Here is a 27,210-nt window from a genome sequence, read left to right on the forward strand (position 1 = left end):
CAGATTGATGAGTTACAATGAAAGGTGAGTGCCAAATTGACAAACATCCATGTAAAGTTTGCTGTCATGTGTCATGTTCAAATTTACAATACCCAAGCTTTCTGGTTCTCTTGTTCAGTTAAGAGATCAGTAGCCTTGATGCCGAAGGATTCAATGATCTAGATGTATTGGCTGAGGTATGATTGATCATTTTCCTCGATGACTCTCCACTTTAATAAAAGCGAGACACCAGGTCAGGACGCAACCTACTACACACCATTGGAACCGGGCCAGGGCAGCACTCAGGGGCTACTGTATGTCCAGGGTGCTTGCACCAAGGAGGATGGTGAATTGTGCAAATGTCCCCTGCTGGTCTTCAATGTTGGATTTGATTCAATTTGCCTGGTCTGCTCAGATGACTGGAGAATAGAGCCTCGAAGCAGAGTGCATCTGCTTGGTAAATAGGGCTCTGTCAACTGATCATATTTGTCAGCTTCATGATGTCTATTGCTGCCAAACAATTTTCACCATATTTGATGAGGCATTTGAGTTGGCCACAGTAGCATACACTGCAGTTATACAAAGATTCCCCACAAAAGTCTTGTCTCATCTGCAGATCATAATAGCCATCACGTTTAAGGAGCAGAGATTTAATTATTGGTCTTGACCAGGGGCCTCCAAACTTTTCAGCATGAGGGCCACATTATATATTTGGCACAGTTTTGCAGGCCGTAGGAAAAAATAAAGAAGTGTGAGTTTTATAAATTTAATGAACTCAAAAAAGTTTAGACTAGGTTACGTTCGATTAGATTAGGAAAGGTTAAACTAGGTTAGGTTAGATTAGGTTAATTTACATTAGGTTTATATGGCAACAAATAAATAAGATTCAATTTTTAAAAAGAGCTTGAAATATTGGAATATATATATACTGTAGGTATACAATTATTTATAAAACAGAAAAAATACAGTGAACGCCAGTGGGTGAGAGAGAGGAGAGAGAGGAGAGAGAGGGGTAGAGAGGGGTAGAGAGGGGAGAGAGTGGGGGGGAGAAAGTCGGGGTAGAGGGAGCAGCGGGTGATAGCGGGAGCGCGGGGAGGGGGAGGGTGTCAGAGGATCTGGTGAAGAAGCGCCGCAACTTGCGGGTACTGCTCTCTCCCTTCTCTCTCTCCTCTCTCTCTCTCTCTCCCAGCGCCAGTGAGAACTGCGCCACTGCTCCACTCTCTTCCCCGGCCCCGTCTCCCTCTAACGCAGCGAAATAAAAACAAACACAAGTGTAGTTGTTGTTCAGAAGCCCCGCATCCCCGGGGTGAGCGGCGGCGGCGGCGAGGAGGGAAGTTTCACTTGTGTTTGTTCGTATTTCACTGCGTTAGAGGGAGACGGGGCCGGGGAAGAGAGTGGAATGAGCGGCACAGATCTCGCTTGCTCTGGGAGAGAGAGGGAGAGAGGGAGAAGCACCTGCTGACACCCTCCCCCTCCCCGCGCTCCCACTCTCACCCGCTGCTCCCTCTACCCCGACTCTCCCCCCCCCCTCTCTCTCTCCCCAGGTTGAGCAGCGGCAAAGGCGGCGAGGAGAGAAGTTTCGAGGGGGTGCTGCGATCTCTCGTCTTGTCCCTGCTCTGGGACGGTGGCGAGCCGCTCTCCGGCGAACCTTCGCCGGAAGCTTCTGCCTCCAGTCCCCGCTGTCTAAGAGCTTGCCGCGGGCCAGATAAGATCTCGTGGCGGGCCGGATGTGGCTCGTGGGCCATAGTTTGGAGATCCCTGGTCTTGACAACAATTGCTTCATCATTAAATTCCAATAGAGTTACCTAAACCAATAATTTCTCAATTTACTGTCTTTTAATTTTTTTTCTTCTTTGTTTTGAAATAATTCTTTGTTTCGGGATGCAAGCAAATTGCCCTCAGATCCTTCTTAGATTCAATCTGAGGCATTTGTTAAGCTGCTGAAATGAAGCAAAACAGCAAAAGGTGCTCTGATGTTTGAAATTAAACCAAATGTCATTGTCATAAGTTAATATTAGTCAATATATTGGAATATAACACTTTATTTTAAAGCATGATCAGAAGGTTGTTCAGAGAGATATGTTAAAGGGGAGAGGAAGCCAGATAAGGAAACAGAATAGTGAGAAGATGGATGATTTTGAAAACAAGGATAAAAAATAGAAAAAATAAAGATGAACCATGATAGACACAAAAAGCTGGAGTAACTCAGCGGGACAGACGGCATCTCTGGAGAGAAGGAATGGGCGACGTTTCGGTTAGAGACCCTTCTTCAGGCTCGACCCGAAACGTCACCCATTCCTTCTCTCCACAGATGCTGCCTGAGTTACTCCTGCTTTTTGTGTCTATCTTTGGTTTAAATCAGCATCTGCATTCCTTCTTACACAAAGGTGAACCATGAGTGGTTTTGGTAATATCACGCATTCTTGTTGCTTCTTGAGGAATAGATCAGGTAGATGCACAGTCTCTTGCCCAGTGTAGGGGAATCGAGGACCGGAGGACATAGGTTCAAGGTGAAGGGGAAAAGATTTAATAGGAATCCGAGGGGTAGCTTTTTCACACAAAGGGTGTGGGTGTATGGAACAAGCTGCCAGAGGAGGTAGTTGAGCCTGGGACTATCCCATCGTTTAAGAAACAGTTAGACAGGTACATCGATAGGACAGGTTTGGAAGGATATGGACCAAGCACAGGCAAGTGGGACTAGTGTAGCTGGGACACTGTTGGCCGGTGTGGGCTGAAGGGCCTGTTTCCACACTGTATCACTCTATGACTCTTTCACGCAGATAATATAGGATAATATGTTTGAGTGACATACAGAAATATCTGATAACATTCTTGTTTAAACTAAGTAAATAACATTACAAGACATAACCCATTAAGTTCAGTGTACGTGAATGGTACTGATTACCACCTATTTGCCAAGATCACTCAGTAGGTTACAAGTGTGCATCTTGATTACACTGGGTTCATCAAGACTGGTTTGATGTCCCCAAGAAACTCCAGTGTTCCGTCATTTATAGATTTAATTATGTAGGAGAAATGTAGGTATAATATGTCATTACGTTCTCTATGTACTTTGTTGATGCATAAGCTCATTTAGTGGTAAGGTTAACTGCTATCATTTGTTGTGCATGACCATTAATGTCTAAGGTTGTTTATTATACACTGACATTTCATACACAAGTGCTCATTAGTTCCTGTAGCCTTCAACGTCTTATCTCTTCCTTGTGCATCCATAATATAATCTTATTTACACAAAGTTATCTTGCTTTGGTTCTTTTGAATGATTTACGATAAGCCTACTATATTTTTCATGTCTAATCATGGATAGTTAATAAGAACGTCTGCAGGCTTGACCTTGTGTTTTACTTTCGGCTAATAAGGAATGTGTATATATGGTTTATCATTATAAGCTTACTTAGGTCCTTCTTCCTGTGCACTCACACTTGTAATTTCTACAGAATAATATGTTAATGCTTTTGCCTGTTTTAGAAGTGTGCAGCTCCCCCGAGTCCACCATCAAACTGGGAAAGCCCTCAAATTGCATTTAAAACATAAAATGGTAAAGGTCTTCTGTTTTTAACCTGGCTAATTCCTATTGCTTCTGTGTAAAGCATTACACTGTAAAGCATTACATTACACTTTACAGTGCAAAGCTTGCTTTCGACCAAGGAAATAGCCACACATGGAGTGCAAAACAGAGAGAAGGCATCCTATCAAATCACAGATACGAATGGAAGCCACATAATTGATAGCATAGCGTGTTAGAGCTGTAGGACCCTGGGTGAGTAATTACATTTATATTTGCTGCCTGGTTATTAACAAGATAATTAATTGATGATTTGTTAAAAAACTTACCTTCCCTTTTTAATTGTGTTTCGTCCAAGTAGAGGATCGAGAACCGGATCAATGGTTTCCTCGAGATTTTCAATGAGGATGATATTGCCACAGGATAATGCATGCTCAATAATATCTAAATAACTTCATATAAAAAGATTCAAAGTGCATATTGGTAATCAACAATTTTGTTACAGTAATGACTGTGCTTAAATAATTAAATAATTGAGAGAATCAGGCATGTGAGTGAGGTAAAAAAAAGAGGAAAAGAGCCGATGCTTGCACGAAGTATACAACGGGGGTCAGAAAATTGAAACATTTATGAAAATTTACACACAAAATTACCAGTTTCAAGCCTCTTTTAGTGCATTTCAAAGTAAAACAGACATTACAAAATAATGTGAATATGTCACTGTATACTAATAACATTTTGAAGTAAATTTGCACATTAATTGATAATCAGCCCAAAAAGGTGGTAATTGGCTTTTCTGCTGTGTTTTATATTTTAACCCTGTCTTAATTAATTTAGTTATATAATCTTGCACTTAAATTTAATATTTACTCATTACAGTTCCACCACTGATTTTCTGGCACTCTTGGTTCCAGAGCTTTGCTGGTTTATCCAGCTGGTCAAGGAAGTCGGCTATGGGGATAGATGTGCTGGCTCCAGCTGGGCTGGAGTTCCAGAACCCCGGCCGAAGGTTGCAAATTCAACCCGCCGATCGGCCGTGGAAGTCCCGATGAGGTCGAGATTGGCTGCCTTGCCCAGTCTAGGTGCAACATTTTCTGGTAAACTTCCAGGGCGCTAGGGGATTTCTCGCAGAACCCCTAGCGACCGCTAGCGGCCAAATTGACAAATTGGCCGTGGAAGTCCCGATGAGGTCAAGATTGGCTGCCTTGCCCAGCCTAGGTGCCACATTTTCGGGGAGGCTTCCAGGCCGTGGGGGGGGATTTCTCGCGGAACCCCTAGCGACCTCTAGCGGAACCCTGGTGTTCATTACGTCTATACATTGTTTATTTATTTTTCTTTCTTTTTTTCGATCCAATTTCTCCGTTTATTTGCCAGTGAAAAATGCGGAAATCATGCAAAAGGCGCGGAAAATGGATTTTAAAAACGCGGAAATCCACGGAAACGTGGAAAATTCACATGCCTGGAGAATAAAATTTAAGAATTATTAGAGAATAATCTTAATTCTTCGCAAACCATTTACCCTTTCTGTCCCATTTGCAAAACTCTCAGATCACTTCCATACTTGTTTCGAATCCACTTGATCCCTTGCTGTTGTGGGTCAATCATAAGTGGCCAACGTTCACAGTTGACCAGAATAGTCGCATTTTCTGTTGACATCCTATCGCTGGGCAATCCTTCATTATTCCAGGTTGCAATTGTGGCATCATCGGTCAACATTGCTATAGGATCTAGTCCTTCTGTAATTGGTATGGAAACCTGAGAAAACCAGGAAAGAGTGCGTACAGCTAAATACAAGATTATTTCCCAATGAACTGCCAATACATGGCGTTTTCAGCCATTATTCACTTGCCCACACCATCCAACATGTCCCATCTACACTAGTCCCACCTCCCTGTGTTTGGCCCATCTATATCTATATAATAAAATTCTCGTTTGTTTGTTTGTTTGTTCCTGAATCACAGCCAAACCGGTACACGATAGCACAATAATTTTAGGCCCATCTTACTCACTGCCATCCCTTTGGTGCTAATGGAAAAAGTCCTGCATGATTGGCTAGTCCGGAAGGTTAGATCGCCTGTGATGCATGGTGAACTAGTCAGGTAGACACAAAATTGGCTTGGTGAGAGGAGTCAAAGTATAGTGGTGGTGGGTTGGTATTTAGATTGGAAATAAGGGGGAATCATGAGGATTGATGCGAGGTCCACTGTTGTTATCATCTATAGTAAAGATCTGGATGACAATGCTGTTAACTCTATGGTCTTCTCTGTCCTATCAGCATACTGCTAATCTGCCCTACACACAAATCCCATCATACTCTGTTGGACCCACCGAGTCAGTGGGACAGGATATACCCAGTGGCAGTGATGGAAGTGGCTGGCTGGCCCGCTGTGTTCAAGGCTGTTGTGGAACAGAACTTTTAGTTTAGACGTGTCACCAGATATTGAAAGAAGCATATTGCGACAATAATTACAGGGTATCTGGTACCATATGATCACAACATGTATTATACAATAGGGGAAATAAAAAAGGGAGAACAAAAAAATCATACCTGCAAAGATTTGAGAAAAGGAAGCCACATTCTCTCTACTAATTCTTGCCGATATCCTTTCGTAAAGGGCCCCACATACGATACAAATGCAGCTGTCAGCAACACATCTCCACATAAAGTCTTCTCTTGAGCTTCAAAGAACTGAACAGAATGGGCCCAACGAACATTTTCTGACTGAGGAAATAAATTTTGCAATGTATTATCCATTTAAATACAGAATAGGGCAGGATTAATCAATGACTAAACTATCACAATTTTAACAAGGAACATACAAATCTATACTATTTTATTATGAGGTTCTTCATAGGCTAACACTGAAGGATTATACTCTCTGTCTAATTGTGGTTAATGTTAATAAAATTACTAAGATCACCCAAGTGCACAAGAAAACCATTGTAAATAATTGTCAAGGAAATGGAAAACACGATATCTATTAATTTCCATACAACATTTGTTGTATTAATTCATTACAATATAATTCTTTATGCACTTTCTTCTTAACAAACCTAAATTAGTCCCATAAAATACCAAAGATTATTTTTCCAACATGTGTTAACATTTCTTCATAGCCAAGCACTTCATAGGGAAATTCTCCCAGTAGGATCGCAAAGATCAGCTGACAAGATACACCCATTATTAGAGCAGATGACAGATTGCAGCTCTGAGTCAGGCCATGAAACCTGCTTGCTGAACGAGGTGTACCTGGAGCCTATATAGTGAAGCCATTGAACTCAATGAGAGAAATCAGCTGCAGAGACAAATGTAAGCAGAGCGTTTTATTTGTTAATTTTTACATTAATCGTTTTGAATGTTTGTAGATGAGCATTGTATTTTAGTCTTTCAAACATATAAATTTTGAGACAATAAAAAAAACCATTTATTTGCAGGTCCAAGTGATTTTAAATATTAGTTATTGCAGCCTTCAATATAAATGGCAACAATGAGTCCAGGGGAATTATTATTTGTCAACTTTGCATTTTCATCTCCAATTGGGTTGTCACAAAAAGCTGGAGTAACTCAGTGGGTCAGGCAGCATCTCTGGAGAGAAGGAATGGGTGACGTTTCGGGTCGAGACCCTTCTTCAGACAGATCAATTGGGCCGATGAGTGGAGGAATAGCAGATGGAATTTTAGTTAGATAAATACGAGGTGTTGCATTTTGGTAGGCCACTCAGGGTAGGATTTGCACGATAAATAACAGTGCACGGTGGTGTAGCAGTAGAGCTACTGCCTTACAGCGCCAGAGACCCAGGTTCAATCCAGACTAACAGTGTGGGTGCTGTCTGTACAGAGTTTGTATGTTCTCCCCGTGACTTGCCCGTGTTTTCTCCGAGATCTTTGGTTTCTTCCTACACTCCAAAGACGTACAGGTTTGTAGGTTAATTGGCTTGGTATAAAATATAAAATTGTCTGCAGTGTGTGTAGGATAGTGTTAATAAGCTGGTCAAAGCGGACTCGGTGGGCCGAAGGGCCTGTTTCCGCACTGTATCTCTAAACTAAACTAAGTACCGGGGAATGTTTTAGAACAGAGAGACCGAGTGTAAGCCCATAGATCCATGAAAGTTGAGAAGATGGCATTTGACACATTTGCCTGCGTCGCTTAGAATATTGAGTGCAGAAGTTAGGATATAATGCTACAGCTGTCATGAATATTAGTAAGACCACATTTGTACAGTTCTAGTTACTGTGCTGTAGAAATGATGTCATTACACTGGAAAAAACATTTATGTGAATGTTACTGGGTCTGGAGGGCTTGAGATATAAGGAGAGGCTGTATAGGTTGGTTCTTTTTCTTCCTGGAAGTGTAGGAGTGAACTGGTATAGGTTTGTAAGATCATGAGTGGCATCACAGATAAGGTGAATTGCCACACTCTTTTACCTATGGTAATAATGAATATATAACTAGAGAACATAGGTTTAAGGTGAGGGGAGAAACATTTTAAAAGAGACCTGAAAGGTAATTATCCCACACAGAGGGTGATGTGTACATGGAACGAGCTGCTAGAGGAAGTGGTAGTGGCAGATACAATAACAACAACATTTAAAAGTCACTGACAGGTTTGAAGGAATAAGGGCCAGAGGCAGGCAAGTGGGTCTAGCTCATTTAAGCAACTTGCCAAGTTGCCTAAAAGGGCCTGTTCTATGACTATGATTCTAAGTGAAAAATGCTCGACTACAAACATAATTATACATCGTACTTGGATTATTCACTATGTTATGAGCTAAAGTGGGATACCTTGTCGCCTGCAATAGAGCAAAATCTTGTGCTCCAATAGCTGGAAATGTTCAGGAAGACAGAGTTACTTTTGTAGATTTCCTAAGGTTCACCCAGAAGAGTAATCCAATGTACCAAAACCTATTAGTCTCTAGAGGCTGAAAAAACCCTCCCAAAATGCAACAGTTTAAAATGCTTCATATAAAGTAGCGCATAAACTTTTTTGAACTGAGAAATCCCAGGGGAGCTTGATTTGTATGGAGGAATGATATTATGTATAGGAAATAACTGCAGATGCTGGTTTAAATCGAAGATAGGCACAAAATCAGTCTAGAGAAGCGTCTCGACCCGAAACGTCACCCATTCCTTCTCTCCAGAGATGCTTTCTGTCCCGCTGAGTTACTCCAGCATTTTGTGTCTATAATATTATGTATGACTGATTCATCTTAAAGCTGGGTCCCTAAACCTGACTGCCAATTTGGCCCATTCATGTTGAAGCTTAAGATATTTTTATTATTTTATCTTTATTCGTTGCTAGGTTAATCGAGACAAACTAGTACTTATTACTCCAACTATAAACAGCTGCAGTTGACACTCTTACAGTATTAAGTACTGTCATTAAGTATTATTAAACCTGCATGATCCATGATTGCTATTCTATATTTCACCATTACTAATTAAAATAATGAACTCTTTAAAAAAGACCAAAAACAGCTCCAACATGCTTCAATAAAATTGCTCCTTTAATTTTCACTGATTAATTTAAAGTTTTTTAAATCATATTTTAGACAATAGACAATAGACAATAGGTGCAGGAGTAGGCCATTCAGCCCTTCGAGCCAGCACCGCCATTCAATGCGATCATGGCTGATCACTCTCAATCAGTACCCCGTTCCTGCCTTCTCCCCATACCCCCTCACTCCACTATCCTTAAGAGCTCTATCCAGCTCTCTCTTGAAAGCATCCAACGAACTGGCCTCCACTGCCTTCTGAGGCAGAGAATTCCACACCTTCACCACTCTCTGACTGAAAAAGTTCTTCCTCATCTCCGTTCTAAATGGCCTACCCCTTATTCTTAAACTGTGGCCCCTTGTTCTGGACTCCCCCAACATTGGGAACATGTTTCCTGCCTCTAATGTGTCCAATCCCCTAATTATCTTATATGTTTCAATAAGATCCCCCCTCATCCTTCTAAATTCCAGTGTATACAAGCCTAATTGCTCCAGCCTTTCAACATACGACAGTCCCGCCATTCCGGGAATTAACCTAGTGAACCTACGCTGCACGCCCTCAATAGCAAGAATATCCTTCCTCAAATTTGGAGACCAAAACTGCACACAGTACTCCAGGTGCGGTCTCACCAGGGCCCGGTACAACTGTAGAAGGACCTCTTTGCTCCTATACTCAACTCCTCTTGTTATGAAGGCCAACATTCCATTGGCTTTCTTCACTGCCTGCTGTACCTGCATGCTTCCTTTCAGTGACTGATGCACTAGGACACCCAGATCTCGTTGAACATCCCCTCTTCCTAACTTGACACCATTCAGATAATAATCTGCCTTTCTATTCTCACTTCCAAAATGAATAACCTCACACTTATCTACATTAAACTGCATCTGCCATGTATCCGCCCACTCACACAACCTGTCCAAGTCACCCTGCAGCCTTATTGCATCTTCCTCACAATTCACACTACCCCCCAGCTTAGTATCATCTGCAAATTTGCTAATGGTACTTTTAATCCCTTCATCTAAGTCATTAATGTATATCGTAAATAGCTGGGGTCCCAGCACCGAACCTTGCGGTACCCCACTGGTCACTGCCTGCCATTCCGAAAGGGACCCATTTATCCCCACTCTTTGCTTTCTGTCTGTCAACCAATTTTCTATCCAAGTCAGTACCCTACCCCCAATACCATGTGCTCTAATTTTGCCCACTAATCTCCTATGTGGGACCTTGTCGAAGACTTTCTGAAAGTCGAGGGACACCACATCTACTGACTCTCCCCTGTCAATTTTCCTAGTTACATCCTCTTTTCCTAGTTACATCCTCTTTTCCTAGTTACATGTTTTGGAGCAACATTAAAAACAATTTATTGGGGTATTTAGAGAGCTCGAGTATGATTTTTAATATTGCTCATTAAGGTCAAACTAATGGTAAGGAATATGTAGCTAGTGCAGGATTTTTTGTATTGAGGTAAGAGATCAACTATGACCTTACTGAAAGCAAGATTAAGCACAAAGGACCACATGGCCTTCCTGCTCCCGTTTCTTAGATCTTGTATAAAGGAACAAATGAAACTATTTTCAATTGGCCTCCGTACATTGATGTTCTCCATTGAATGTTAAAGAAATAAAAACTCCTTCTGAGTAAGTTGTGTTTTCCATTGAGAAAATAAAGTTTTGATTTAGTAAATTTGACAAAGGTTTTTGATTGAGCGACAACTGTACTTATGAAAGCTAATATAAGCAGCCTTTTCTCCAAATCGTGATATATAATACTAGGTTTATCTCTATTTGGGTGACAACTATGCTCAGTAATGCGGCATCATAGGATATGTTAGAGCAAACATTATTTTCTACACTCAAAAGTAAGTTACTTTATAATTTTTTTGTTTGAGCAGCCTACAGCCCAACGGTATGAACAGTGACTTCTCCAACTTTAGATAGTTCCTCTGTTCCTCTCTTCCCCTCCCCCTTCCCAGTTATCCCACTGTCTTTCTGTCTCCACCTATTATTTTGCTCATATTTCGCTTAGGCAGCCTACAGCCCAGCAGTATGAACATCGACTTCAACTTTAGATAGTCCCTCTGTCCCTCTCTTCCTCTCCCCCTTCCCAGTTCTCCCACTGTCTTCCTGTCTCCACCTATATCCTTTCTTTGTCCTGCCCCCCTGACATCAGTCTGAAGAAGGGTCTCGACCCGAAACGCCATCCATTCGCTCTCTCTTAGATGCTGCCTGACCTGCTGAGTTACTCCAGCATTTTGTGATACCTTATAAATTTCAATAATTATATACATTTCTGCATTAGGTAATAGAGTTAGTGGGGAAGGAAGGGGAGGGGTGGGTGTAGATACCTAAAATTGGAGAACTCATTGTTCATACCGTTGGATTGTAAGCTACTCAAGTGGAATATGAGGTGCTATTCCTCCAGTTTGCTGTGGCCCCAGGACAGAAAATTCAGTAAGGAAATAGGAAGAGGAATTAAAATGGTCAGCAACCAGGTGATCCAGCAGTACTTGGTGGACCGAGTATAAATGATCAGCCAAACAGTCGCCAAGTCTATGCTTGGTCTCACCAATGCAAAGTAGGCAACATCGGGACCATCAGGATCAACTCAATGGAATGTTAACGTATAAATATAGGGGTTATTTGTCAATGCAGGCAGTAAGTAACAGAGATTACAGCTGCTTCAGAGTATGAAACTCAGGATTTTGTTCAGCGGTGGATAACAGTGCAGTGAGTGTGTGTCAAGAATATTTCATTGTCAAATGCGGTGGAACCGGGACAATGAAATTGATAAAAGTTGGAGCAAGATCCTGGTATATATGACCATTAAACACACTGGCCTTTACTACACTGTAATTCACCACTTATCAAAATCCTGAGTTTCATACTATACTCTGTTATCGCCTGCATGTATTGACAAATAACTTCCATATATATACTATATTTATACAAGTTAACATTCCATAGAGTTGAACCAGCTTCTGCTGACCTAGTAACCAGTTCTTTCTACCCTTTGAATTGAATATGCAACTGCTAGAACCAGGGAATTTGTTTACCAACAACTAACAATGGGGAACGACAAGCTATTGTCAAAGTGAAATGCTAAATGCCAACAGCAAAACTTGAATTTTAGAAAGAGTTCAAACGCTAAAAACCTCTAAGTTCATCCACTCACTAAAATAATGACTTTCTTTCTACATAGAAGCACTAGTCTGCCAAACTGATCTGCATGCTACTTGCTACATGTATTTTCAAAGTCGTGTTTTATCCCAGCACGATTCTAACTTTCCTATTCTGCAGATAGCAGAACAGCACTCTGTGCTGCATTAACAAAGAAATAAAATATTTAATTTATAAGTACCGGGTATTTTGTTTGAAATTATAGATCACAGTACAGCATAAATTCTGGATATATGCACAGAAAGATGGAAGATATCCATGATGGTATTCAAAATCTGAAATGTATGGTGAAAATAGGTAAATGTGATATGTAAACATCCTGGAAAATACCGATTTAGTCAATTGCTTATTTAGTTCCAAACAAAATGCATGCTTAATTGCTCATCACAATATTTAATAACGAATAATCCTGCAATGATTGTATTTACTGTAAAACAAATATTTTAGTTAAACTATCCTCTTCATTTTTGTTCCATGGTAACAACTAATAAAGTGCACATGTTGATCTTGTACATGGCTTTGAAAGTTTGGTGGAAATATTCACTAATCATTAATTTAGATTCTAGTTAGAGCAGTAATAATTTTAACATACCATCTTTACATAATTTATCTTTAATGACACTTTTGCAACAAGGGGTTAGGAGCTATTTCATGTCTTGCAATAAATTTCCCGACAGTTAAAAATCACTATAATTTCATCCTAATGTGTTATAGATTACACGTAATGTAATTTAGTCTAAGGTGACCCTTTCTAATTTTCAGCAGCTGTTCGGCCTGGAAGTAAGTTAATGATTAAATATATACTGGGGTCCTTCCATATGATTTATTAACCAAATGCTTTGCTATGATATATAGACAAAGTCATCTGTCTTGGAATCATTGAAAGGCTTTAAATGCACTATGTCTTTCAAACGAGCTCCATAATTAATACTATGTCATTAGTAGTCTGCCATTCTAATCTAAACAAATTAGTCACATTATTAAATTTATCAGTGTTCAAATTGTGTTATTCTGTAAATAATGTACACTGAACAGAATGTGACTATACCATCAAATTTATGGCAAAATTATTGCACCTATAATTAATAATACTGACTAAAAATTAATTCTATTGGATACCCATACTCAGCGTGGGATTTTTGTCACTGCATCTGAAGGTGCGTATGCAATACCAAGCATGCACAGATTAGTTTTGATTTGAGCATAATTAACTGCTATAAAGAGGGCAAAGGCTGCAAAATTAATTTGAAGTTTTGTCATCAAGCATAACACAAGTTTTTTTGCAGGGCATAGACATTTAAGCCCCACATAAATATTAATCCATAATTACACATTAAGACAGCGTTTCTCAACCTTTTTACCCTTGCGGAAACTTTGAAATAATTTTCATGTCTCAGGGAACCCCTCCATAAAAATTTATCATGTACAGCTCCTGTCCACTGACCATTAAAGGCCATTTCACACTGGCGTCGTATGGATGTCACTAAATATATTCCCTATTTTTAATATTATACTTTAAAATGATATAACAGGTTGAAGACTTTATAATACCCAAGAATTTTCCATGAAAATGCCGTACGTGTATAATGAAATTACGAAAATGAAATTAGACACAAAAATGACTCAAAAATACATTTACATTTGATTAGCAAGGATGTGCATTTCTGCTCTACATTGGTTCTAGTCCTAGGGAAAACAAACCCACATATGACCACTAATTGCAGTAATTTAGAGTATAATGTCATCTTGCTTATTAAAGTACATATTGAAGTACTTGTTGAAGTAAATTCGCACATTAATTGATAATCAGCCCAAAAAGGTGGTAATTGGCTTTTCTGCTCTGTTTTATATTTTAGCTCCGTCTTAATTAACTAATATAGTTATATAATCTTGCACTTAAATTTAATATTTACTCATTACAGTTCCACCACTGATTTCCTGGCACTCTTGGTTCCAGAGCTTTGCTGGTTTATCCATTTTATCTGACCAAAAGAGGTCACGGGCTCCGAGAAGGGTACAACGGTACCTGAACGGTCCACCTAGGCTGCTGGGGGGGCCGAGATACCGGCCTGCAAAGCCGGCCAAGGAAGTCGGCTATGGGGATAGATGTGCTGGCTCCAGCTGGGCTGGAGTTCCAGTGCTCTGGCCGCAGGTTGCAAATTCAACCCACCGATCGGACGTGGAAGGCCCGATAAGGTCGAGATTGGCTGCCTTGCTCAGCCTAGGTTCCACATTTTCGAGGAAAACTTCCAGGGCAGGGGGATTTCAAGTGGGCTCTCGTAATTTTGTCCGGATTTAAGGAGGTGCCGAACCACCAGTTGCTGGAAAATCGGTGGCGCGCATATACTGAATGAATAACCAAGAATTTTCACCCAACCTTTTCAGATTTGCAAGCAATACTCAACTTTTAAAAAGTACATTTTATCTGGTTCGAAATGATTAGTGGCTATTTCTCGTGGAACCTCTAGCGACCTCTAGGGGAACCCTAGTGTTCCAGGGAACCCCGGTTGAGAAACACTGCATTAAGGGAAGAAGTATTTTTGCTATTCTAGTAAAATAACAAGTTAAGATTTATTGATTTCATATGACACCTTGCCACATCTAAAGATGTAGATAAATAATAAAACAAAATGCCAGGGTTGAAACAAAACATCCCAAGGTGCTTCAATGGACAAAGCATAGACACTGAGCCAAAGCAGGACACTTTACAATAGATAATCCATATCTGCAACTTCACCTTATTCCAGAAAACAGACAATGAGGTCACTGCAGCAAATTCATCAGGGCATGTTATTAAACAATGCTGATTAAGGATTCTGGATATCATTTAGCACCAAATTTCAGCTGTACCTCAAGTGGCATACTAGTTGAGATTTTTATTCAGAGACAGATAATGAAAGAGGAAAAGCTTTTTTTATATTACTCTCCAATAAAATCAGAAGCATATGTGTTCTTTTATGGGTCCTGTAAGGAAAGTTTTTGGCCTCCAGTGTCCCAAGTTCCCTCCTAACCTCACAACTCACAAGATATATCCAAGTTTGATACTTGGCATCCACTAAGCCTCTGTACGGTGCTGTCCCACAGTTTCCTGCTACATGTAATTTGGCTCCTGTCTGTTGGCCATCTCCAGTGTAATTTCCTGCCTATTTAAGAAAAAGAGCTGACCAGCAGCATTGCCAATGAGTCTGGTGTTAAAACTATTAGCATCTATGCTGCCCAGGTCAGTGTGTACTCGCACTGCACTCGGCCTAATTCCACATCCTTTTTAAAACAATTAATTTTCAACATCCTCAGGAAAATATGAAATAGCCCAAGGACATTGCCTTGCAGTGTTGTTCATCCCACGAATCACTGGGTAATGACTGCCTTTGATGATGATAATCATATCATATCATATCATATCATATATATACAGCGCGGAAACAGGCCTTTTCGGCCCACCAAGTCCGCGCCGCCCAGCGATCCCCGCACATTAACACTATCCTACACCCACTAGGGACAATTTTTACATCTACCCAGTCAATGAACCTACATACCTGTACGTCTTTGGAGTGTGGGAGGAAACCGAAGATCTCGGAGAAAACCCATGTAGGTCACGGGGAGAACGTACAAACTCCTTACAGTGCAGCACCCGTAGTCATGATCGAACCTGAGTCTCCGGCGCTGCATTCGCTGTAAAGCAGCAACTCTACCGCTGCGCTACCATGCCGCCCATATATATTGGATAAACACTAAACAGACAATTGGATTTATTTCTGCAAAGAGTACATGGAATAGATCAACGGAGTAAATTTCTTTGAACTTCTCTCTGATTTCTGATTGCTGAAGATGCTATCTTACCTCAAGTCCCTTGACAAGTCTATTTGCTAGTTCAATTGTCCTGCTGGTCCGATTTACTTCATCTTGACATCGTATCTTTTCTGTTGTAGCTCTTTCAAAACTTGTCTTGAGTCGGCATATATTAACATCGAGATCCTGTACACAGACAAAAAGAAAATCAAGTTTAGTTCAGAGATACAGCATGGAAACAGACCCTATGAGTCCATGTCAATCATTGATTACACATTCCCACTAATTCTAAATGATTTCACTTTCTCATCTAATCCACTCTTGCACTCTGGGGGCAATTTGCAGAGGTCAATTAACCTACAAACCCATGCATCTCTGGGATGTGGGTGGATGTGGGAGGAGACTGGAGCACCAGAGAAAACCCACATAGTCACAGGAAGAATGTGCAAACTCCACACTGACAGCACCCGAGGTCAGGCTCGAACTTGGGTCTCTGGCGCTGCGAGAAGACAGCTCTACCAGCTGCACCACTGTAGCATACATTGTTGATGACAAAAAGATTAAGTTTAATTGCTGTTGAAGCAAATATTGAATTCTAGACCATTTAGAGTTTGAGACTTTGGACAACTTGATTTCATTTTCCTTTATATTTCATTATAGCAGGGAAAATTTAAATAGGAATAAATAAATAATAAAGTTCAAAGAAATAAGAATGTGAGGTAAACATGCATCCTACCTTTGGAGTGATAAATGTTTGAGTGCAGTTAAATTATATGCTCTATTTTCACGAATTACACTAAATCACAATTTCAAACTCAACCCAAGGAAATGAAAACCAAATGTAGTTGCTGTTTTATCTCGCATACAGCACAGTAGTGAACCTAGTTATCTGACACCACATTAGATCATGTTTTCCTATCAGTTTACATGCAGGTGAAATACGATACGATAGTCATAGAAACACAAAATACATGAAACATGAAATTAAAGTGACGAGTGTAAAGGATTGGGGATGTGCAAAGATTGGGGAGGGAGGGAGGGGGGGGGGGGGAAGTCAGTCTCAGTCTACCCCATGATAGAACGGGGAGGTGTTGGACAGTTTGATAGCCACAGGGAAGAAGGATCTCCTGTGGCATTCTGTCCTGCATCTTGGTTAAACCAGTCTGTTGCTGAAGGTGCTCCTCAGGTTGACCAGTGTGTCATGGAGGGGGTGAGTTGTATTGTCCAGGATGCTCCGCAGTTTGAGGACCATCCTCCCTTCGAAGACCACCTCCCATGAATCCAACTCAATCCCCAGGACGGAGCCAGCCATCCTGATGAGTTTGTTAATTCTATTAGCGTCCGCGACCTTTGCCCTGGTGCCCCATTAGCGAAGAAAATGGCATTGGCTACCACCGACTGGTAGAACATCTGCAGCATCTTAATGCAGTCATTGAAGGAGCAGAGCCTTCTCAAAAAGTACACCCGGCTCTGTCCCTTCTTGTACAGGGCTTCAGCGTTCCAGGTACTGTCCAGGTACCCTCCAAGGTATTTGTACTCCCTGGTAAACTGCACATCCACACCATTGATGGAGACAGGGGACAGGGGTGATCCTCTCCTCCTAAATGTACTAGATGTTCTAGAGGACAGAGGATCTAGGGAGACAGAGGAACTGAAAGAAATTTGCATTAAGCAAGAAATAGTATTGGGTAGAGTGATGGGACTGAAGGCTGATAAATCCCCAGGGCCTGATGGTCTGCATCCCAGGGTAATCAACGAGGTGGCTCTATAAATCATGGACGCATTGGTCATCATTTTCCAATGTTCTATAGATGTTCTATAGATGCTGCCTGACCCGCTGAGTTACTCCAGCATTTTGTGATACCTTCGATTTGTACCAGCATCAGCAGTTATTTTCCTACACAACTTGCCGCTCCACTGTGATTTCTCCTCAAGGTATGTCTACTTTGAAGAAATTCTCCTCCTCTCTTCAACAAGAGTTTAGCAACATGCTCTCTTGCTGCTCCCCCTCTGTGATTCCTCCTGCGCTCCTACTCTCCCACTGTCTTCCCGTCTCCACCTATATCCTTTCTTTGTCCTGCACCCCGACATCAGTCTGAAGAAGGGTCTCGACCTGAAACGTCACCCATTCCTTCTCTCCAGAGATGCTGCCTGACCCGCTGAGTTACTCCAGCATTTTGTGATACCTCCTATAGATTCAAGATCAGTTCCTGTGGATTGGAGGGTACCTAATGTTATCCCACTTTTCAAGAAAGGAGCGAGAGAGAAAACGGGGAATTATCGACCAGTTAGCCTGACGTTGGTGGTGGGGAAGCTGCTGGAGTCAATTATTAAAGAGGTAATAACGGCGCATTTGGATAGCAGTAAAAGGATTGGTCCAAGTCAGCATTGATTTATGAAGGGCAAATCCTGCTTGACTAATCTTCTGGAGTTTTTCAAGGATATGACAAGTAAAATGGATGAAGGCGAGCCAGGAGATGTAGTGTATCTGGACTTTCAGAAAGCCTTTGATAAGGTCCCACACTGGAGATTGGTGAGCAAAATTAGAGCACATGGTGTTAGGGGTAGGGTATTGACATGGATAGAGAATTGGTTGGCAGACAGGAAGTAAAGAGTAGGATTATACAGGTCCTTTTCAGAATGGCAGGTGGTGGCGAGTGGAGTGCCGCAAAGCTCGGTGCTGGAGCCGCAACTATTTACAATATATATTAATGATTTGGATGATGAAATTAGAAGTGACACTAGCAAGTTTGCAGATGACACAAAGCTGGGTGGCAATGTGAACTGCGAAGAGGAGGTTAGGAAGTTGCAGGTTGACTTGGACAGGTTGAGTGAATGGGCTGATGCATGGCAGATGAAGTATAAAGTAGATAAATGTGAGGTTATCCACTTCCGCGGCAAAAATAAGGAGGCAGATTATTATCTCAATGGTATCAGGTTAGGTAAAGGGAAACTGCAACGAGACCTGGGTGTCCTTGTACATCAGTCACTGAAAGTAAGCATGCAGGTACAGTGGGCAGTGAAGAAAGCTAATGGCATGTTGGCCTTCATAACGAGAGGATTTGAGTACAGAAGCAAAGAGGTCCTTCTGCAGTATTGGGCCCTGGTGAGACCACATCTGGAGTATTGTGTGCGGTTTTGGTCTCCTAATTTGAGGAAGGACATCCTTGCTATTGAGGCAGTGCAGCTTAGGTTCACGAGGTTAATCCCCGGGATGGCGGGACTGTCATATGAGGAAAGATTGGAAAGACTGGGCTTGTAGTCACTGGAGTTTAGAAGGATGAGAAGGGATCTTATAGAGACGTATAAAATTATAAAATAACTGGACAAGCTAGATGCAGGAAAAATGGTCCCAATGATGGGGGATCCAGAACCAGGGGCCACAGACTGCGGAATAAAGGGGAGGCCATTTAAAACTGAGGTGAGAAGGAACTTTTTCACCCAGAGAGTTGTGAATTTGTGGAATTCTCTGCCACATAAGGCAGTGGAGGCCAATTCACTGGATGAATTTAAAAGAGAGTTAGATAGAGCTCTAGGGGCTAGTGGAATCAAGGCAAATGGAGAGAAGGCAGGCACAGATTACTGATTGTGGAGGATCAGCCATGATCACAATGAATGGCTATGCTGGCTCAAAGGGCCAAATGGCCTCCTCCTGCACCTATTTTCTATGTTTCCATGTTTCTATGTTAAAGTTCACCATTAACTCCTTCATCTTGTCGGTGTTGAGCTGCAGTTGAATAGATTCAGCCACATCACTCAACAAAGTCGTTGACTACACCTCTGTATTCAGCTTTCCTCCCTTCACTGATGCAGCCTACAATTGCAGATTAATCTGAAAACTTCTGTAGCTGACAGGAGTCCGAGTTATATCTGAGGTCCGAGGTGTAGATGGTGAACAGAAAGGGAGAGAGAACCATTCCCTGTGGGTCCCCTGTTTTGTTCACTACCATGTCCGAGACACTGTTCTGTAGCATGACATATTGTGTTCGTCCAGCCAGGTAGTTGGTGATCCAGGACATCAATGGAGCATCCATTCGTAATGTAGTAATTCTTAACACCATTAAATGGAGGCATGCTGATACTGATGTTATTTCACAAATAACATGGCTAAAAATGTATAATACTGTCCAATTTACCAGTGTCCTTTATAATTGCAATGTGAAATAATAGTCGTAATGCTAGTGATTTTGGAAATGATTTTTCGAAATGCATGTTGTAATCTCCTTCATCCCCTCTATCCCCTTCTTCAAGCAGCATTCTGTCCTCTGGGCGACATGCTCTCTCAAGAGGATATTGCACCAATTCACCCATTTATGAATAGGAATGGTTTGCTCAGAAGTTGATATACCAATCCCTTGAAACATTTTGAAATTTGAAACAACTATTGAAAGCACCAGAAATACCAGAATAAATCACGCAGAAGGGCTTGGAGGTGATAGTGAGAGTGGTGGTGATTGGTGATGGTAGGGCCCAGAAATAGCCACATTTAAGTGGCTGGTTTGCTTTCACTAAGATTTAGTTAAATAAGAATCAATAACAAAATGCAAACAATTATAAACACTTTATCTGTTTCAACTGATGCTGCTGGTCACACTACATTAATTTAATTGTCACATTGTTTTGACTGCATTATATGATCAGGAGCCCCAGTTCCCATCCTCAGTGTGCAAAAGGCCTTTGAGCTCACAAAACAGGATGTGATCAGAAGAACATGGAAATAGTGGATGCAGATCATGCTTCATGGATGATTGCTCCCATGGCAAAAAAAAAAGAAAAATTAGTTCAAATCCATAAAAGATAAAATTTCTGTTATGCATATGCTTCTTACATAAAGACAAAAACATCTATGACTCAGCTATACCTGACCTAATTTAGTCACCAAGACCTTGACGGTAAAACTGAAGAGCTGTGATTATCTGTGGAGATTACACACTGCGATGATGCATCATAATTATACCTATATGCATTCCTTAGATAATCAACATTTTAACAGTTGTATCAGTATTACCATCTGTAAAGTCTAGATCATTGTCCTTCAACATTATCCTGAAAATACAAATAAACTTCTCTTGTCAACATCTGTTCATTATTAACGTTAATCAAAAGATTGCCTGCAGTACACTTCCACACAGTATAACACCTCTCCAGTTGACGACTTGCAGCTTATCCTCCGAACATGCACAAAAGCAGCTGCTCTCGAGTATTCTGTTCAATGGCTGAATATGGCAGAGCATTGTCAACATATTCACTGTAGCATGAGGATGGTGGGTCTTACAGTTAGTATCCAAAAAACAAATTTTATCAATCTGCCCCCACTGCACAGCACCATCTTCTGATAATAAAAGTCCATGATGAGACCCCAACAGCATGAACCACTTCCTGTCAGAAGTCACTTCTCAACAAAGACAGTCTTCAACGAGGAAATTTTCCATCACCTACTGCATGTTAGCACAGCCTTTTGCTATCTGAAGTAAAATGTCCAGAGATCAAGGTCTCAGTGAACACAAAGTCAATGGATCCACCTTGCAACAATGATGTCTGAACTTGTGAGTGCTTTGAGTCAATGCTATCTCAGCAAAATTCTCCAAAACCATTGGCAGGCCAAGCAAACAAATGTCAGTGGTCTCTCCCAAGCCAATGTCTTCAGCGTCAAAGGCCTATTTATACTCAGTCAACTTCAAATGGCAGAAGACATTGTTCACCTGCCAAACGCCAGATGTGAAACAAACACTCTCTTCCAAGCTATTTCAGGACAGATACCAAAGAATAAACAGAGGATTTGCTTATGTCTTTAAGGCCTCTTTGAAATAATCAATGAGAATCCCTGATTCATGACTGAACTAAACAGTGGAGAAATGACCTTTTTTAGAACCATAGGTAGACACAAAATGCTGGAGTAACTGGGTCAGGCAGCATCTCAGGAAAGAAGGAATGGGTGACGTTTCGGGTCGAGACCCTTCTTCAGACTGAACCAATTCCATTGGTTCGCTCATTCCTGGGAACACACATGAAAAGTAAGGTACCATGGCATCATAAGAAAAATATGAAGATATATTTTTCAGTCATACCATTGATTTCTGGGAAACTTGTTTGCAGCCATGGTTTCTAATCTAATCAAAATAATGAATAGAAAGTGTTGGGTTTACTCAGAATGATTACCCGATCTTCCAATTTACTTTGATGCAGTCCTTGCACTTTTATTTATCTGTACTTTCTCTGTAACACCATATTCGGCACTCTATTTATGTTCTCTTTTGCACTACCCAATGTACTCATGTAAGGTGTGATTTTCCTGAATAGTAAGCGAAAAAGTTTTTCACTGTATCTCAGTACACATGACAATAATAATCCAATACCTTATGAATACAAGTAAAACACTCAGAAAAAAAGTACAACTTGCATAGACTGCTACATTGCATGTCTATTACATGTAACCAAGGATGAATTTCTACCATTTCATCTTCTGCATCTGTTTGGTTGTTTTCTTCCTAAATATTAGATTCCTGAAAAACGCCATCCCTGGGATACGAGGAAAGATTGAAAAAACTAGGCTTGTATTCACTGGAGTTTGGAAGGATGAGAGGGGATCTTATAGAGACATATAAAATTATGAAAGGACTGGACAAGCTAGATGTAGGGCGAGTCCAGAACCAAGAATAAAGGGGAGGCCATTTAAAACTGAGGTGAGAAGGAACTTTTTCACCCAGAGAGTTGTGAATTTATGGAATTCTCTGCCCAGGAGGGCAGTGGAGGCCAAATCACTGGATGAATTTAAGAGAGAGTTAGATAGAGCTCTGGGGGCTAATGGAATCAAGGGATATGGGGAGAAGTTGGGCACAGGTTACTGATTGTGGATGATCAGCCATGATCACAATGAATGGCGGTGCTAGCTCAAAGGGCCGAATGGCCTCCTCCTGCACCTATTTTCTATGTTTCTATGTAATGGTGATGAAGTAGACCTGATTGACTAAATCTGTACTTTATTCCAGATTTATGCATACCTTACATTGTTTTACTCTGAAGTACTTACTGAAAGTTTCTTTCTGATGATTTCCAGCTTTTCAGTGGCTGTTGCCAACTCAGAATTGGCTTGTGTTAGCGCCTGGCGCTTTGGCTCCACATCACAGTACACCTGGCAGTGACAAATAATTCAATCAGCAACTTGCTATGAGAAAACATTGTCAAAACATATGCAACTTCCAAGCAACTTCCACTTCTTTGAACGTTTATTGTTCCTGTGTTATTAGCCTATGCTAGTGATAGCCTTTCATGAACTATAACGATTTTTTGGCTTTCTCAACCTTTTTTCAGCTTTTACAAGTACATTAAATACAAGAGTACAGAAGTAATGTGCTTGGTTCGCAGGTTCTTAGCAATTAGAAAACAAATTGCATCATTAAACTATCTGTGTAGGAAAGAACTGCAGATGCTGGTTTAAATCGAAGATAGACACAAAATGCTGGAGTAACTCAGCGGGCCTGGCAGCATCTCTGGAGAGAAGGAATGGGTGACGTTTCGGATTGAGACCCTTCTTCAGACCTTCTTCATTAAATTATCTGGCAGTTTTCAAGTTTGTTTTCTGGTGATAGGCCAGAAAACCTTTAAACTGTTAGATTGTTCAATGATGCATATTATTTAAGTAAATATTTTAAAAAATAATGGAATTAGAGCACAATATCCAAGCTGGAAGAAAAGTGGAGACATGACAAACCCTGGCAAGTGATAGCTAGATACAGGAGAGGGTGATTTTGATAAACAGATGGTTGGACAATGAATGGCCAGAGATGAAAAGACAAAAAGGTGTGAGATAACAATAGAAGAGGTGTGAATTGTTAAGCAAGAGGAAGGAATTAAGGTGGAAGGGGATGGAGTAAGGGGGAGAATGGGGAGGAAAAATAAGGATGGAAGAAGGGCGAGGGTTATTTGTAAGCTAGTTCCTAAAATTGGAAAATTCAAAGTTCATAACGTTAGGTTGTAAGCAATGCAAGTGGAATTTGAGGTGCTGTAACTCCAGATTTGCAGTGGCCTCACTCTGGCAATGGAAGGGGTTCAGGACAGAAAGATCAATATGGCAATGGGAAGTGGAGTTAAAATGATTAACCATCAGAAGATTGAGCAGGCCTTGGTGAACCAAGCGCAAGTGATCGGCAAAAGGGTCACCTAATTTACGCTTGATCTCACCAATGTAAAGGAGGATATATTATCTTTTAAATGGTTATCTCAGTCTCATTTATAAGCATTTAAGTTATAGAAACAAACACACTAATCAAATAATGCAATATAATTTTTTACCAGCTCATGCTATTAGGGCATGTACTTGGCATTGTACAATTGTCCTTTTATCACTCTACAAAGCACCCAATTTATGAAACAACTGTGAGGTGGCAGGATAGTGCTAGAAAGGGAATGATGCATTAATTGGAACCTTTTGTAACCTCAATATGCTTCTAGTGTAGGAAAATAACTGCAGATGCTGGTACAAATCGAAGGATCACAAAATGTTGGAGCAACTCAGCAGGTCAGGCAGCATCTAGGAGAGAGGGAAAGGGTGATGTTTCGGGTCGAGACCCTTCTTCAGTCTGAAGAAGGGTGTCGACCCAAAACGTCACCCTTACCCTCTCTCATAGATGCTGCCTGACCTGCTGAGTTGCTCCAACATTTTGTGATACCTTCAATATGTTTCTAAGTGCTTTACAGCCCATGAAGAATTAAAAGCATGATCATTTCACTTGTCTAAAATTTTATCAAATGTCTTGAGGAATTTCATTTTATATAACATTCAAAAGCTCCCCCACAAATCACACTTGTAATAATCTCCTAAAAATATATTCCATTAGTCAGGTTAGATTTACACTTCAAGGATCCATGCTCCTTGATCAATTGACACCTACAGTGCCCTCCATAATGTTTGGGACAAAGACCCATCATTTATTTATTCCCAAAATGCTGGAGTAACTCAGCAGGTCAGGCAGCATCTCGGGAGAGAAGGAATGGGTGACGTTTCGGGTCGATACCCTTCTTCAGTCTACCCATCATTTATTTATTTGCCTCTGTACTCCACAATTTGAGAATTGTAATAGAAAAAAATCACATGTGGTTAAAGTGCACATTGTCAGATTTTAATAAAGGCCATTTTTATACATTTTGGTTTCACCATGTAGAAATTACAGCAGTGTTTATACATAGTCCCATTTCAGGGCACCATAATGTTTAGGACACAGCAATGTCATGTAAATGAAAGTAGTCATGTTCTGTATTTTGTTGCATATCCTTTGCATGCAATGACTGCTTGAAGTCTGTGATTCATGGACATCACCAGTTGCTGGATGTCTTCTCTGGTGATGCTCTGCCAGGCCTGTATTGCAGCCATCTTTAGCGGATGCTTGTTTCGGGGGCTAGTTCCTTTCAGTTTTCTCTTCAGCATATAAAAGACATGCGCAATTAGGTTCAGATCGGGTGATTGACTTGGCCACTCAAGAATTGACCATTTATTAGCTTTGAAAAACTCCTTTATTGCTTTAGCAGTATGTTTTGGATCATCGTCTTGCTGTAGAATGAACCGCTGGCCAATGAGTTTTGAGGCATTTGTTTGAACTTGAGCAGATAGGATGTGTCTATACACTTCTGAATTCATTATGCTACTACCATCAGCAGCCATACATGCCCAGGCCATAACATCCCCAACACTGTGTTTCACAGATGAGGTGGTGTGCTTTGGATCTTGGGCAATTCCTTCTCTCCTCCATTCTTTGCTCTTGTCATCACTCTGATATGTTAATCTTTGTCTCATCTGACCACAAGACCTTGTTCCAGAACTGTGGTTGCTCTTTTAAGTACTTCTTGGCAAACTGTAACCCGGCCATCCTATTTTTGCAGCTAACCAGTGGTTTGCATCTTGCAGTGTAGCCTCTGTATTTCTGTTCATGAAGTCGTCTGCGGACAGTGGTCATTGACAAATCCACACTTGGCTCCTGAAGAGTCTTTCTGATCTGTCGGACAGGTGTTTGGGGATTTTTCTTTATTATAGAGAGAATTCTTCTGTCATCAGCTGTGGAGGTCTCTCTTGGCCTGCCAGTCCCTTTGCGATTAGTAAGCACATCAGAGCTCTCTTTCTCCTTAATGATGTTCCAAACAGTTGATTTTGGTAAGCCTAAGGTTTGGCTGATGTTTCTAACAGTTTTATTCTTGTTTCTCAGTCTCATAATGGCTTCTTTGACTTTCATTGGCACAATTTTGGTCCTCATGTTGATAAACAGCAATAAAAGTTTCCAAAGGTGATAGAAAGACTGGAGGAAAGACAAGGTGCTGAGAGCTCTATTATACCTGCAATAAGGAGGCATTTAAACACACCTGAGCAATTACAAACACCTGTGAAGCCATGTGTCCCAAATATTATGATGCCCTGAAATGGGGGGACTATGTATAAACATACATAGTCCCCCCATTTCAGGGCATCATAATATTGGTGAAACCAAAATGTATAAAAATACTCCTTAATAAAATCTGACAATGTGGATTTTAACCACATGTGATTTTTTTCTATTACAAATCTCAAATTGTGGAGTACAGAGGCAAATAAATAAATGAGGAGTCTTTGTCCCAAACATTATGGAGGGCACTGCAGCTGCATACTTAGTTTGTGCCTGAAGGTATTATTTTACTCAGAATGTTATTAATAAAATGAGTCTGTTAAAAAGCTATTTTTCTCCCTTGAATAATGGAATGACTTTTAAAGGTTTCCAGTCTTAGGGTAAAATTCCTGTAACCAGATAAATGTGTAAATTTATATCAATTCACCTTTTAGAAGTGCGTAATTGGTAAAATGACTAAATATCATAGCTCCTTCTGCAGCTACATGCTGTCCAAACAGAATTTTTATTTATTTTTAATGGGGGTGGCTGGTGTGATGGGGATTTAAGTCCTGCACAAAAAGATACTAGCATAGTTGCAAAATTATTATGAAATATTTTAACATTTACTATGATTTTCTGTGAATTTTGTATTATCTAAAATAAAATTTCAATTCTCCTGTTAAATATTTCTCACCTCATAGAATTTAATGATATTAATGACCCATGCACAGAGACCAGATGCAGCAAATGATTTCATGCGAACCAGATCTGGATTGAAATCTGGATCCTGCAGATATTGTTCTTTTACGATCTTCAATGACTTTTCAGGAATATGCTCCTTGTCATAATTTATCAGAGTTTGGAGGAGGTCATCAACCTGAGAGAAGTAGCAAA

General features: G+C 40.7%; 1 protein-coding gene across 1 annotated transcript in view; it reads right to left on the reverse strand.

The window, feature by feature from the left end:
• The window catches only part of LOC144605954 (dynein axonemal heavy chain 11-like), a 261,975-nt gene that overhangs the window by 55,571 nt on the left and 179,194 nt on the right, over nt 1-27,210 (reverse strand). The window contains exons 60-65 of the mRNA XM_078421667.1: nt 27,011-27,193; nt 22,995-23,096; nt 16,016-16,150; nt 6,054-6,227; nt 5,025-5,260; nt 3,835-3,957 (exon numbers count right to left, since the gene is read on the reverse strand). Coding sequence (XP_078277793.1) covers nt 3,835-3,957; nt 5,025-5,260; nt 6,054-6,227; nt 16,016-16,150; nt 22,995-23,096; nt 27,011-27,193 — 953 coding nt within the window. The remainder of the gene's footprint in view (nt 1-3,834; nt 3,958-5,024; nt 5,261-6,053; nt 6,228-16,015; nt 16,151-22,994; nt 23,097-27,010; nt 27,194-27,210) is intronic.

This window comes from Rhinoraja longicauda, chromosome 2 (genome assembly GCF_053455715.1).
Source record: "Rhinoraja longicauda isolate Sanriku21f chromosome 2, sRhiLon1.1, whole genome shotgun sequence".
Taxonomy (NCBI): domain Eukaryota; kingdom Metazoa; phylum Chordata; class Chondrichthyes; order Rajiformes; family Arhynchobatidae; genus Rhinoraja; species Rhinoraja longicauda.